At 36.0% G+C, this 15,424-nt stretch overlaps 1 protein-coding gene across 6 annotated transcripts in view; it reads left to right on the forward strand.

Moving 5' to 3' along the window:
• Positions 1–15,424, forward strand: part of CFAP46 (cilia and flagella associated protein 46) — a 66,835-nt gene that overhangs the window by 22,439 nt on the left and 28,972 nt on the right. For 5 of the 6 annotated variants that reach the window (XR_003529683.1, XM_027655346.1, XM_027655345.1 and 2 more), the window contains exons 19-31: positions 990–1,203; positions 1,547–1,690; positions 2,417–2,524; positions 4,450–4,631; positions 6,522–6,653; positions 7,963–8,128; positions 9,700–9,784; positions 9,892–10,030; positions 10,525–10,708; positions 11,147–11,306; positions 12,542–12,765; positions 14,689–14,808; positions 15,189–15,344. Coding sequence is in view for 5 of the 6 variants with exons in the window: in XM_027655346.1 (XP_027511147.1) it covers positions 990–1,203; positions 1,547–1,690; positions 2,417–2,524; positions 4,450–4,631; positions 6,522–6,653; positions 7,963–8,128; positions 9,700–9,784; positions 9,892–10,030; positions 10,525–10,708; positions 11,147–11,306; positions 12,542–12,765; positions 14,689–14,808; positions 15,189–15,344 (2,014 nt within the window). In the remaining variant the exon portion in view is untranslated. The remainder of the gene's footprint in view (positions 1–989; positions 1,204–1,546; positions 1,691–2,416; positions 2,525–4,449; positions 4,632–6,521; positions 6,654–7,962; positions 8,129–9,699; positions 9,785–9,891; positions 10,031–10,524; positions 10,709–11,146; positions 11,307–12,541; positions 12,766–14,688; positions 14,809–15,188; positions 15,345–15,424) is intronic. The other variant, XM_027655344.1, reaches the window with a different exon arrangement.

Consider the following 15,424-nt stretch of genomic DNA (forward strand, 5'->3'; position numbering starts at 1 on the left):
AGACTATGAGTTTGCAGGACAGCTCAAGATGTGTAGTTTGTTTTCATTTACTCTGAAGTTGAACTATATTGTAAATATATTTACCATATTGTAAATATAATTAATTGTAAATATTTCTAATCATAGCAAGGTGGTTATTACTGGTTCTAAAGTAAGAGAAAATAGAAAATTAAATAAAGGGGATTTGCACATTAATAGACTATGAAAAGAGGAATAGATTCCACAGTGGTTTGGAGAAATCCTGTGCTGTAGTAAATGCAGTGGCAAAATGATTGACTATTGCAGAGGAGATGCTCCAGTCAAAGTCTGACTGTGGGACACAGTCCTAGAAATTTTAGCATATTGTTGGCAGTGACCTCAGCACTTGGCAGGGAAAGGACCAGCAGCAAATAAGTCTCTTTTAACAGTACTGGGTAACAAAACCTAAAATGCAGTTTGTGCAGAGGTGAAGAATGGTAATACCTGCTTATTAATTTTGATACTTATGTTAGTTTATATCTCAGCAATAATCTCTTAGTTGTAATTCAGTTCATGTTTTCTCAGAAAAAAGACCCAAAAACTCCAGCTCAGCAGTGGGTTGGCATGATAACCAGAAACAAATGGGTCCATGTGAAGGGTTTGGCTTAGGGTAATTGTTTAGAAAATAGTTATTATTTTCGTGTATAGCAGCCTTGCTAATAAAAAGTTATGTTTTAATGTTTGTCTGACATAAATATGAATTTTAGGGGTTTTTTTCTGTGATGAAAGAGAAGCTTCAATTATAGAAAGAGCTTAAGAAATGGATGTAAACTATGAAAATTGTGGGGTTTGTAGTTTTAACAATTTAAACTGATTTTCCAATGGCCAAATTTTTTTTCAACATCTGTAATTTTATTTTCTAAGAAAAAAGTAGATTTTCAAGTATTACTTATTACTTGAAAACAATAAATTTTATTCCTGCCTTTGATCTGATGCAGTGTGCACTTCTGATTTTTGTTTTTTTTCTACAGAAGTACTGAGATTTTACTGATGTTATGTAACGCTTTGGCTCGGGGCCTAATTATTCCTTGGATTCCAGAACCAAAACCTGCTGAGGAGAAAGAAGAAGATACAGCAGTAGACAATGGCAGAAAAGCTGCAGGAAAGAAACAGGAAAAGGCAAATGTCACCCAGTCTCTCTTGGTAGATCCTCGTGGACTTTCTGACATCCAAGCTGCCCTAGAGGTACCACCTCCTTATTTTTGTAGTTCCTTTTGTTCTGCTGTCATGTATTACAATTCCTATAAATTCAGTAGTAGAATTTTCTGCAAAAAGTAAGATACCATCTTTTGCAGTTCTGCTACATAGATCCTCCTTAGGGGCACACTGGAGCTCCTTACCAGCTTGGGGCTCAGGGCTGTAACTTCCATTTGCCTTGTGAACTCCCCTAAAGGAGATGTTGTCAGGCTTAGAGATGCGTGTGCAATAATTTTAAGATAACTAATGAATGGCATGTTCCGTACAAGAAGCTTTCCACATTTCTCCTGTGTTTCAAGTTTCTGTTTTTTTTTTTCTTCTTGGTGTTTAGATTTGTGAATTTGCCCTAAGTGTGATGACTGGAACCACACCTAAGGGAACCGTCCCTGTTGCTACACAACAACAGGTCATTGCTACCTGGGTGAAAGTAAAGCAGTTAAATGAGCAGCAGATCAATCTTGGGACTCAGGATCAGGTATGATCTCCCTGAAATCCTGCATAATAACAAAACTTTCCAAAGAAAAGTTAAACTCATATATTCATTTAATTATGACTGAAATTATCAATGTATCATTTATTTCGTATATTTGAATACAATGTGAAAATAAATTTGGGCTGTAGTTCCAACAGCTAGCCAATTTTTCACATTGACCATAGCAATGAGTCTACATTTCTTAAATCTACCCTCTGTTGTTTACTGCCGTGGTGGTGTTTGTTATATGATGCCTGTTGAGCAGAATTGATCTTGAATTCATACGTGTAAAATAATAAAATGACTACATTAAAAATTTTAAGAAAAGTCATCTCTATTTATGTCAACATTTACTATGGCATCTTTATGAATAGATTATAGACCTAGTAAGTTGGAAAGCAATATTTTATTCCTTTTTTTTTTAATAATGTCTATAAAACTGGAATCCCCCAATGAAATATGAAATCTACCTTCACTGTATTGTTGATGGGGATTTTTAGTGTTGAAACTGTAGTAGTTCGGAGTTCACAATGTTAATTAAAAATATATAAATACATAAAATCCCCCTTTTTAAGGATGCAGTAGAGATGAGGACTTGCTTAAAGCAAATTGAGGTTTTCAAGCATTATTATTAGTATTATTATTACCCTGTCATCTCAACTAATGTTCTTAATATTACTGACTTGCAATAAAAAAAAATCTCAAGGTGAATTTTTTGTTTCTACTTAGAATAATGATGAAGCACAAAATCTTATGGCAAGAATTCTTATTGGTCTGGAAATGTATTCATGTAATGGCTTGGGTCTCATGGATTTCACTGTTCCTAACTTATCTGAGGTATTTTTTTTAATTAGTTCTTGAGTTTTTAAAACTTGGATATTATAAATGTGATTTCAGATTCAATTTTCAATGGAGGCAAAATTAATTTGGAAACTTTTATTGTACCATTATTTCCTTTAAAACTTTCCAAGTGTTTGAATATTTGTGACAGGAAGAAGATTTTTGTGATGGAGTATTTTCATTTCTCCAAAGAACAGATTACATTAGAATTATTTCTATGTTGCTTTAACAGATTGTTTCCATAACCAACAGATGAGTTTTGTGGGTTCAGGTGAATTCTATACAGAACCATACTTCTAACCTTTCATTTTTCTTGTTGAGAAAACTCAGTAGAATTGGAGAGTTGTTTAGATTGGAAAAGCCTCCTGAGACCATTGAGTCCAACCATTCCCCCAGCATTGCCAAGACCACCACTAACCCATGTCCCCAAGTGCCACATCCAAATGCCCTTTAAATCCCTCCAGGGATGGGGACTCCACCACTACCCTGGGCAGCTGTGCCAGGGCTGGACAATATTTTCAGTGAAGAAATTTCTTCAATATCCAACCTAATCCTCCCGTGGCACAACTTGAGGCCGTTTCCTCTTGTCCTGTTCCTTGTTCCCTGGGAGCAGAGCCCGACCCCCACCTGGCTCCACCCTCCTGTCAGGGAGTTACAGGGAGGTTTAGGGTTCATGTTAGAAGTATTCAAAATTTCAACAGGAAACTTCACATAATAGTGAAGTTACTTCTGACAGTTACATGGTAGAACAACTACACTTGGTTAATATTTAAAGAATTAGGTGACTTTTTGATGAGTCATACAATGTGTATTTTCTTAAAGTGCTTGCTTTTGATCAGTCCTCTCTAATTACTCACACTGAATAGTACCACGTTTTTCCTGTGATCCTATTGGTTACCAGGCTGTTCAAGAGCAATAGAGATAGTGTAGAAAGCTTTATACCTCATATTTTCAGAACAGGGAGTTTGATTATATATATAACTGTTTGATTACCACAGTTATAATTTCTAACTCCTGTAAAGAGCTTTCTTAACTGAGATGTATTTCCCCATTTAGCTGGGAATCTGGTGGCATTGGCTAACACTTCTGTAGAAGTCCTTCTTTCACAAGACTAGGATCTGGGTCCATATAAATATATAGGTATCTAATTCTGGTCAGTCTACAGATTTATGCCAAATACTATGAGTTAGCTTTAGCTGTTGCTTCACTGGCTTGGTTTTGTATAACAGTGTTGTAGTATCTTTGTTTGGACCAATTCATTAACAAGCACCATTATCCTAAAAAGGTGAAACTTTGATACATACAAAAGCAATGAAAACATTTAGATCCTATAATGAAACTAGATTTGAAACAACATATAGATAGATAGATAGATAGATAGATAGATAGATAGATAGATAGATAGATAGATAGATAGATGTTTAGGTTGGAAAAGACCTCTAAGATTATGGAGTCCAAGCTTCCATATATATGACAACATATATAGCAACTGTATATTACAACAACTGGTTGTTGTAAAACCACTTCTATCTCCCATTCTTACCTTTGGTTTAACTAAAATGGTCTCTGAATTTTGATAGTCCTGTTCCACTGATTTTTGAAAGAGGATTGAGGACATAGAATAAGTCTTGGCATATACTTCTGGCCAAAGGGCATGCACACTTACAGCTGGATTTGCACACACTATAACAATACTTACTACAAGATGAATGATGCCTCTCTACTGTATATTTTGGTTGTAATTGTAACTCTTTAGTTTTCTAGATGGTTTTATTATATGCTTGTTCCATGCCCAGATGGGTTGTAAGGAAGTCACAGCTGTAAGCATGTAAGTGCTGTAGAACAGAGCATATTAAAACCCTGAAATTTAAACACTTTTTTCCCTCCTTTTTTCTCTTTTTTCTTTATTTTTTCCCTCCTAGTTAGTGAAATTGGCTTTAGAATGCAGTTGGTCGGATTCCTTAGCGGAGCTGCAGACACTGACACGACTTATGTATTTTGCATATGTACCACATGCCTATGAAATAGTGACAACTTGTTCCAAAAGGATCTTGGAATCAGATAGGAATTCTGTCCACAACAGAGATACTAAGAAATATGATGTGTAAGTACATGGAATTTTGCATGATACAGTGGTATACTTGAACTAAGCTTTGAAGAAAGAGTATAGAGGGTAAATGCATCTGATCACATAACCAAAAATGAAAGAATCTTTTTTACAAAAAATCTGTACAGTTAGAGATGAAAGTGAAAGTAAAAAGCATTGGGAGCTCCAGATTGTGGCACTGGACCCAGCTCAGGAAGACAGATGAAGTTTGTTATCCAAGGAAGTCAGCAGGTCATCCATCCATGTGGTGTGGCGTCTTCCCAGGGAGCATTGCTTTTCTGAAATGATCTCTGGCAATCACGCTATTTTGACCCTTTTATAATCTCCAGGCAGAAAATAGCTGATTCGAGTTCTTCTGCTGATGCAAATTGCTTCCAGTGCTGACCTGCATCTAGTACACAAAGGGTCTACACAGTTCCTGGGCCAGGATGGGTCTGGGGGTGATGAAAGGTAACAGCAACTCCTGTATTCCAGGTTCTGCTGTCAAGTGGCCTTTGTGGTCTTATTGCCACTATACATATGGGTGCAGTAGGAATGTAAGTCGTTTCTTTAAAAACCAGTCTCTTACTTAACTGATTATTTGAAACTTTGATTCCAAAGAGAAAAAAAACAACAAAAAACCACAAAGATATTTCATATATAAATGGATCTGTTGATGGAGTCCTTTATTATAAAAAGGTGACATCCTTTGATCCTTCTATTTTTTATATAATTTCCTCCAAAAGCAGGAATTAATTTTATCAGAAGAGGAGCAAGTCAACTCCATTTAGCAGTAATTTTTTGGAATGTAGGAAGTTTGAAATAAACATGTGAAAGAGTTTGGATACAATATATTGTTCCTTTTTTTCTCTGCAAAATAATTTCTCTATTAAAAACAGTGTTGTTTTCTGCCTGGGGAAAAAAAAGCCATGTAAAACCAAGTAAGATATCTTAATATGAAATACATAGTTTCAGAACTTTACAGAAATTGGGAGTATACTTGCTGCACATCCAGCAATCTACAAAGTAATGAATGATAAAATATTTGATTCTTTGACAAAGGAATGTAGTCATGCATTGTCAGTGCTGTTTCCAAAAATGGAAGACAGGCTCAGTGTTTCCTGGTAAAGCACAGCCTGGGGACAGAGAGGTTGGTTTTGAGTGTGTTGCTGAGTTGTGCTGTGGGCACTGGTGCCCTCTCGTGCACACAGACCATGGCTGTCAGTTCTCACACAGGGTAGAACAGAGCAGCTGGAGTGTGCATCTGGTCATGGCTGCATTTGTAACTAAGACCTTAAAAAATCTTGCAAATTGTATTTCTTCTTTTCTTACAAAGTCACTATTAGCCAAAGGTATCAATTTATTTGCTTATTAATTTTTAACTGATTAGCTGTAGCATTGAAACCTACATTGTCTTCTTTTAAATGTAGTAGAATAGGATTCATATCAATTTCTCCAGAACCCTGTGCATAAGTTACCAGACATAAGCATTACAAATTCCAAAAGAAAGTATTAGAAATCATCTAATTTCCCTGATTTCTGTTTTTAATTGCTTACTGTGTAAGTTCAATTTTGGACTAATATTTTGTTTGATGTATGATACTGAAACATGGGGAGAAAACTAAAAATCTGTTTTCTTCCCTTGCTAAATATAGATAATAGTTTTTTTAATCTGATTTCACAGTTATATTCATTAGAGGTGTAAAAAAGATATTTTATTCTTTATTTTCACAAAATGTTCAGTTTTTAAATGTGTCCTGATTTTAAAAGAAAACTCAGTAGAAGCATTTGTAACTTCCAAAACTAGGGACATCTATATAGTAGAAACTTGAAAAGATCATTAATAGGAAATGGGATGGTCTTAGACTGGAAGACTTAGCACTTCTTGAAGTATTTGCCTTTATGCAGGCCAGGTAACAGACTGAAACAAGAAATGTTAAGCACTACATCCTGGATGCAAGGACAGAGCATAATGGAAAATTTGTCTGGAAGAAAACATCTGCGTGTAGCAGCATCAAACGCCTTTGCTCAGAGTGCCAGGTATGTTTTATTATGAGAGAAGACATATAAAACAGATCTAAAATTTGATTACAGATTTGGGGATCAGCATATTTTCTGCCAAGACTGATAACATGCAAAATAGTTGTGAGTTGAAGTGTTTAACAAAGGATTTGAGAAACTTTACACTTCAGAAAATTTATCAACTCCTTTCCACGTAGCTGATCTTGTAGTGTCATAGGATCATGGGAGAGCATGGTTGGCAGGACCTCGGAAAGGATCTAGTCCAGACTCCTACTCAAAGCAGGGCCAGCCCAGTGCTTTGTCCATTCTGGTCATGAGTGGAGACACTCAGCCTCTGTGAGTGACCTGCTCCACTGCCTGGCCGTACCCACGGGGATATCTCTGCATGTACACACACTGAACCTTTCTTATTTCAAATTATGCCTGTTCTTGCCTGACTGGTGCTTTTCAGTAACCTTGTTGACTTATTAAGAAACTTCTTGTCATTAAGTCCCCCAAAGCCAACTCTTCACCTGGCCATCTTCTCAAGACAAGTGCAGTCCAGTCCCTGGTTCATCTTGGTGGCCCTGCACTGAGCTCCCTGTGATTTATCCGTGTCTGGTATGTGTTGGCTGGCCCAAAACTGGCTGCAGGAGTCTAAATGTGATCTAAATGGTTCTGTCTAGAGGGTGATCAGATTGCCAGTTTCAAAAAACTGCTTTTTTTTAAATAGTAGAACTATTCAGTTGCTGATTTTATTATACCAATGCATAATTTTTCACTAAATTTCCAAGCTTTTGTTCACTCAGCTGAGTACTGTGTTGTATCACTATCTGGGGAATTATTTTATGAATTCAAAGTAACATTTTCAATAAATATGCTCAAAGCTATTTGAATGCAGCTAGAGGCATTTGGGGCATGTTCTTGTGTTACAGTGGCACTATGTTAAGCAAAATCCATGGCATGCTAATAATTGTTTTGTTCTATTTTTTAATGGTTTTTAGAATGAGAAATTAACAGGAAGCCAAAAAAGTATATTATTCCAATGACATCTTAAGTAGATTTCTGCTATTTTTTAATGAATGCTCTTGATCTAAGATTATGCAGAAATACAATAAAGTCACTAATATGATACTTATTGCTACTTCTGAATGTGTGAAGGTGTTTGGTTTATAAAAATGGAAAATAGCTTTTGTATGAAGCTCATATGCTAACTCCTCACTGCTGAGATTACATATGGTGGTGTGCAGATCAGGTAAACCCAAATATTTGTAGAAATAAAATCCCCAAAAAAATTGGCTATAGTGGGATTGTTTTCCCTCATTAAGCTATACTTCTCTTTCTTCAGGCATGCAGGTGAAGCTGGGAATTATTCCCTTGTAATGTTTGCAGCGAGACACTTTTGGAATGCATGTTTACCTTTGCTGGGCTCTCCACATGACAGAGAACATCTTAAAGAACCTACCGAAATAATTCTTAAGAGTATAATTAAAGCAGAATCTAAAAATAAACAGGTAAGAATTTCTAATAGGTATTGTAAACTGTGCTTGTATTTAGTGATTGATGCTGATGGTAAAGAAACTTCAAGTGTTTTCAGTGTGAATCCTTAGTAAGTTGTATTAAAAAGCAAACTTTATTGTAGATAATGAAGGTTTACAGTTATAAGTAGTATAGATCTTTTATGTCTGAAAATGTTAGTAATTCTTATGAGTTAGAAGTAAGTAACTTCAGCTAATAGTTAGGAAAAAATATTTTCTGTAAACAGAGTGTTCAATATTTGATTATTTCTGGAGTTACCAAATTTTTTAATTTTATATACACTGTAGTAACCCTTGTAAGAGGCAGGAACTGCTCTCCAGTGATCCTTGATTAGTCTAACTAGGCAATTTTAAAATGCAGTCACATCTGGAGAAGCATATGCCAGGAGATGTCCAGATTTTCATCCACCAATACCCCCAAATCCTTCACTGCAGGTCTGCTCTGATAGTGGGGTTTGCCCTGACACAGGTCCAGGACCTTGTTGAACTTCACCTGGTTCCCTTGGGCCCACTGCTGAGGCCTGTCAGGGTCCCTCTGGGTGACATCCCTTCCCTCTAGTCAATGAACCCACCACTCACCTTGGTGTCACCAGGAGATTTGCTGAGAGTGCTCTCAACCCCCATGACTATGTCAGCGATGAACTAAACAGTATTGCTCCCAGTAAGGACCTATGGGGGATACCTTGTGTTACTGGTTTCCACTTGGACATTGAGCCAGTGACTGGAACTCTTTTGGTGCAGCCACCCAGCAACTTCCTTATCCATCTAACAGTCCATCCAGCAAACCTCTGTCTGTTCAATTCTGCAGCAGCAAGGTTGTGGGGCACTGTATTGAAGGTCTCACAGAAATCCAGGTGGATGACATCCATAGTTCTTTCCTTGTCCACTGATGCAGTCACTCCATTGCAGAAGGGCACAAAATCAGTCATACTTTGTGCCTTCATGGAAGTAAATGCTGATTTGATCAAATCTGATAAATCTTTGATGATGCTAATGTAATACTTATCCAAAGGTTGTGACAGTAGCTCAGTTAACTTATTAGCATCATCCTTTATGTATTCAATAGTCAGCATGTCATATGTGGATCTGGTTTTGAAACAAGATAATGAATTTATCTTTGAAGGTAGAAAACTGCTGTAGAGGAGAGCAAAACAGTTCACAAGTCTCCTACCTTTGGTTGAGAATTGTGATAGTCAGATTTTCACAGGTAAAGCCTGGAGCAGGGGTGTAGGCTGGAGAGCTCCAGAGGGCCTCTACCAACCTCAGCTGCTCTGATTCTCTGAGAGTGCTTCAAGTTTTCATGTTATTTAATCAGTGTAGCTGATTGAATATTACTGAGTCTGGTTATTGTCGTATTGGGTTTGTATTATAGGACTCACTCTGGAGAAATGCCTGTGGCTTTCATGTGCTCAAGCAGCTATTTGTTACAGATTACTAGTTCATATTAACCATATGGATTGGTTTACAGATGGAACAGAAGTTCAATAATCCTTAAAGATATAACTGAAAGATTTTTGTTTTCCTCTTTTTTTTTTACGTCTCTTTAGGAAGAGAAAGCAATGTGGCCTTTGCATCAGTGGATTACAAAGGATTTTCAAAGTATCGGGTTATCAGATGAATGCTTTCCCCCAGGCATGTTCTTCCTTTTTCATCTGGTAATAAAAGAAACTCCAGTATTTTGTAATACCATTACTCTAATTCTGCAATATATTAATAAACAATTTGAATATACTTCAAAGGTGCTGAGGAAGATCTGACATTAAGAATCTCCTTATATGGGTTATTATGCCACATATATGCTGATAAAGCTGACTGGGAGACAGCACTAAAAGTCCTGGATGAAGCTAATCAAGTTTTACCTCAGACAAGACACAAGCTGTAAGTTGGTTGACTTATTTTTATTAAGTTAAGCATCTTGATTCTTGAGAAGTATAAAACTCTTGAGTGCTTTTTTATTTTACCTTGGGAAAATATTACTACTTTTTATCAACCTGTCTCTTCCTACAACAGAAAACAACGTTGTGTCTTTTCAATGAAAAAGACGTACACAGGCAGTGCTTCCTGTCATTAATCTGTTAATATTTGTAAATTGAATTTTTTTAAAACTTGCATATAAGTAGTATCTTACTTTCCAAGGAAATAGATGCATGAAATGTGGCTATTTAGCCATTTACATTAAATGAAAACTAAATTATCCAGAGTTCTGTTTACATAATCTTATCTGGGTTCAGGGTTTTAGGACCTTTTATGACAGTTTACAAACTTTTCATCTTTGTACTGTGCTGATATGAACTAATATATCTATCTTATTCACAAAGTTACTTGACAGGTACAAACGCAAGTCATTTATAACTTGTTGGATCTTTTTCTAGCCTGATTTTCAAACACATGGCTACAGTGAGGGCAGGATTGGGATGCAGTTTTACAGTGGCCATTCAGAAAATCAGTCGTGAAAGCGAAGAGTATTTGCCGCAGATGTGGCGTCACTTGGCGGCAGTCTCCAGAAGTACTGCTGGACAGTTGGGCTGTTTCCAAAATGCCATCAGTGCTTCACAGGTTTGTTATTTCTTGCTGTTTGTTTCGATGCTGATGGAAGGATGTTTCTCAAGTGATTCATGAGATTGCAAGTTGTGTGAGGTATAGAACTAAACTGATAGGGGAGCCATGTGCTTGAGCATTACTTATAACTTTGAGATGGCTCTTCAGTAGGAAAACTCTGTATGGTTGAGTTTTTGTATCCAGAAAATTTTAGTTGAGTCCTGTCAAAGAAAAATCTCTAAGAGTAGCAAGGAGTTTTAATAAAACAAAGAATTAATTGGTGGAGTTTTCTGTTACATTCTCTTTATCATAACTCTCATTATGTGATGCCAATAAAACTGCTCACTGTCAATTATTATTTTTTGCTTCTGTTCAGATTACATTAAACTTTAGAAGATCTTTTTGAAGGTTTACATTAACAAATATTAATTAACTCCTCCTTTATTACTTTTACAGAAACAAGAAGATAAGTTGCAGAGTGTTGACTACCTGATGGAATTTGCTGAATGGTTATATTGTAATCAGTTTCCCCTCAACGATGCCATTAAACCTCTGCACTGGGCAGTAGATCTCCTGCTGCATATGAAATTCCCTATGCAGTCCTCACAAGAGGAAGGTATGTAATAGGTGTTTCTCCTCCAGAGGAATTTCTCAGCAGCAAATGCAAGGGGCATTTTAAATTTACAGCTTAGTTATCACAAAGAATGGCACCAGCTTGCCTGTATTTTCTCTTACATTCACTGTTTTTAATCAGTGCTGCTTCAGTTATCTGGGGGTTCTGTGCTGTGCCATGAAGACCTCCCCTCAGTCTGTTGGTGTAGTAAGATACTACTCCCATTTGATGTGGGTTCCTGAGCTGTGAGATGCTTCCAGAAAGCAGTGCTGGGCAGTCTGTTGCAAACACATCTTCATGGAGGGACAGATGGAACTGCAGGAAACAGTTCCTGTCCCAAGATTTGGGTACCTAAGTTTATTGTTCTTGACTTGGCTTTGTCAAGTATCTTAGCATTGTTTTTTCAAAACTGACTTTCAAAGGGAAGTGTGCTTTCAGCTGCTCATGTAACTGTCAAAATCCCTTGGTCCTTTTACTTTGTGTCCACTTGTGGTAGTATGGCCTCAGTGACCTGTTTGATAGAACACCCTGTTACTCAGTTGGGGAAAAAAGTATCTGATTTCTGGAACAACACTGTCCTGTGTGGCATTGATGAACATCCTCACTGCTCTTATTTTTGTGTGGATAGCTGAAGTTGTTCAGACAAGTACTTGTGGTATTTGCATTGAGAAAGAGAAATGTTCAGTGTCTCTAGTATCACACATTTGATTGAAGTCACAGTAGCAATATTCTGTTCATACTTTTCTGTTAGTGGTTCGGTTGTTTTTTTTTTACAGTCCTATGGTTGTTTAAACTTTGTATTTGTTCTGTAATGATCCTCCCATCCAGTTTCACCTGGTTGCTTATGATTACTGGCCTTCTTACACCACTTAAGTTCCAAGAAAGTTTTTACAAAGCTTTTAATGGAAACTAAAATAATATAATAAGGAAAACTAGATTCAAATATAGAACAGCCCAGATTGGAAAGAACCTCAAAAGATCATCTGGTCCAACGTTATGTGGATGTCATTTCTCTGTCAGGCTTACATCATTTAATAAACATAACTTACATTATTGGTTGAAAGCATGGTACAAGAAGCACTCCATCATAATAGTAAGAACATCTTCAGTAGATGGATTTCCATTTTTCTTTTTTCCCCTTAATTTTTTCATTTTCAATTCAGAAATTTTAACTTTTGAGTGCATTTTTGCAATGCTGCCATTGTGAGCACGTGACTGCTTTTTTTTTTTTTTAACAGAAAAAATTGATGTTGCGGAATTTATGCCCACAGAAAACATTAAGATGAACAGTGGAGCAAATGATATCATCCCTCAAATTAATTTGGAGAATTTGAGTAATATTAAACAGTTGGAAGCTTTGTTCAGAGCACAGACATTACTGGCTGTAATTTCTGGTCCTGGTTCTCCTTGCCATCAGCAGCACTGTTTGCTGGCATGTGCCTGTATCGTCCGGATCTGGCAGGTGAGACCGGGGGAGATCAGATGTTGGATTGGGTTTTAATGTGGCCAGTCTGTTTCAGGTCTTCTCGTGTAATTGTGATACCAGCTACTCTTTTGGTGTTTAAATATGTCTTTAGAGTTTTCAATTTTATGGTGTCATTCGTGTATTTTTGCAGCTTTTGGAAATAAACCAGAAAATTGTTCATCTTGGGAAAATAAGGAAGAGACAAGAGGGATAAAAGCAGTGGCCCAGTGTTTCTCTAGAGTACAGTTGTACATTTTGTGCAATAGGTTGTGTATTTTTAAATTTAAAAATTGTGTATTTTTAATTTGCTAAAGAATCTTAGTAGTGGCAGAATATGCACTGAAGACATTGCTGGCAGTTCTGAAGAACAGTGATTTCTGATGGGCCTTCTCAAAATTGAATCAAAATTGAATCAATTGTCATGTGACTGAAAGGATTGCGTTCACTCATTAATTTCTCCAATTACTTTCTCATTGTTACAGCATTCCAAATTAAACAAATCTATGTCATTTCTCATAGATATGACCAATTGAAATGGCTTTTCAGAATCACAGCAGCACTCATAGGAAAACAATTATACATTAAATAAAGTAAATCTTTGAAGGGACTAAATGTATACTTAGTAATGCAAGAAATCATTATAGAAATGATATCAACATATCAACTAGATTGGTAAGGTATAGCTTGGGCATAATTTTATTCCAGTTAGATGTAAAAGTCTGCAATTTGTTAAGATTTCATTGTGAAATCAGTTTAAGGTGATGGAAGACAGGAATTTGAAAAATAAAAATTGTATATTGATATTTTCGGATTTACACAAGCACAACTTTAAACATACTACACTTGACTGAGTGTCTTACTAGAGAAAAAATGATGTGAAGGGAGTACTGCTGTTTCAATAAGCTGTTAAAACTAAAAGAGCTGGTGCTGCTGTCGGTGCCACTCATAGGACAATGACAGTCATTCTAAGAATCACATTTACAGCTGAATAGTATTGTGAAAAAAAGAATAACCATGGTGTATGAAAGGAATTAAAGTACTCCAGGACTCCTTGTTTTGGGAGTACAAAATGAAGCAGACTTGACTGAAGACATGGGTTTCTAGCAGGCTCTCTAAAGTGTTAGGACTCCATAAATAACTCAGTAGAAGATCTTAAAATGTCCTCTGAAAACCTGAATAATTGAAGCCAATAATCATCTGCTTCTGACTTTTTAAAAGACATATTACCTTTAATTTGAAATTTTCATGTTTTGTGCATTATCCAGCATTAGTTTTTTATTTGTATTTTGTATTTTATTCTTCATTCCTCCAGCAAAACATACACGACTTCTGAAATGAATGTGGTTTTTTGTTGGTTTTTTTTAATTTTAGGTAAGATCAGAGCTGTGCTATTACATGCACAGGGAAGTTTTTAATTAATTCATTCTTATGCTTAAATATTTAGAAAATTCTTTTCTATAACATTCATTAGGTGCATTGTAGATGACTAATCCAGAAGGAGAACAAAATTACTCTTTGCAGTCTTGTAGATTACTTTTATATGAAATCCATTTCATGTAGAACATGAAGTTATCTAGACTAGCAGTTTAAAACAAAAGAATTGAATTTGCAGCCATATAGGTTAAAAAAGAGTAGCAGTAGGGTTTACCACAGAGATGATGTCATCTTTGACAATTCTGCTGTTTAATTGCATTGGCATGATTGTCCTAAATGCTTGTACAAATAATACAGCAACCAGAAATCTCTGAAATTGTTGTTTTCTGAAGAAAACTTTTGCAAACAGAACCCGATATGTGACAATTGTTAACAGCTGCAGATAGTGACTTGCAGTGGATAATAACTGTTACTAACAAGTATCATTATTATTGCAAATTGAAAATAATTTGAATTGAAAATAATTGTAAATATTTGATTGTCTAGATATCATTGCCAGCATCAGGACTTATTACAAAAGCAACTTCAAGGTCTTCACAACCTACAACTACTCAGAAATTGAAGTCAAAATCTCCTCCTAAAAAAGAGAAGGGCAGAAAGACACAAGTAAGACCCACTTTCCTGTGAACTTCAAACAATTCTCTCTTTCTGAGAGATGTTTCCTTGGGCTCATATGGTAAATAGTTCAGATGCTTTCCTGGACAGACTCTCACAACCTGTGAAGAATTTCTGAGTCTGGGTATCATAGGTTCACTCTTGATCACACAGACTTTACAGGTCAGGTATTTACAGATACTTTTTCTTTTGTGTTGATTGTTCAAGATACTGCTGTTTTGTAAAACCCACAGTGTAGGGATAAAAAAAAAAAACAAATCCAAGAAAACTTCAAAGGATATTAAACAAATGGGTTTATTTTTTTAGCTGAATATTCAATACCAATAAGATTATTAATTTGACCTTATAAGTGTCCTTGGTTTTTATTATAGTCTGATATTTCTGTTGCAAAAGAGGAGCCTAAAGTTGATAGCTTACCAGCAAATGTGGAAGAATGGGCCCTGTACGAATGTCCTAAGGAAATCAGAGATGCTTTTAAACAGAATACAAATATCTATGGTATTAACTGGGAAAATTTCCCCAAACCTGTAAGTATACTCCTCAAAATTCTAGATCATTTGTTATTTAGGGAAAAATGAGTACCAAAAAACTATGTTGCATTTTAGTT

The sequence above is a fragment of the Corapipo altera genome, unplaced genomic scaffold (assembly GCF_003945725.1).
Source record: "Corapipo altera isolate COAL_440 unplaced genomic scaffold, ASM394572v1 180, whole genome shotgun sequence".
Classification (NCBI taxonomy): domain Eukaryota; kingdom Metazoa; phylum Chordata; class Aves; order Passeriformes; family Pipridae; genus Corapipo; species Corapipo altera.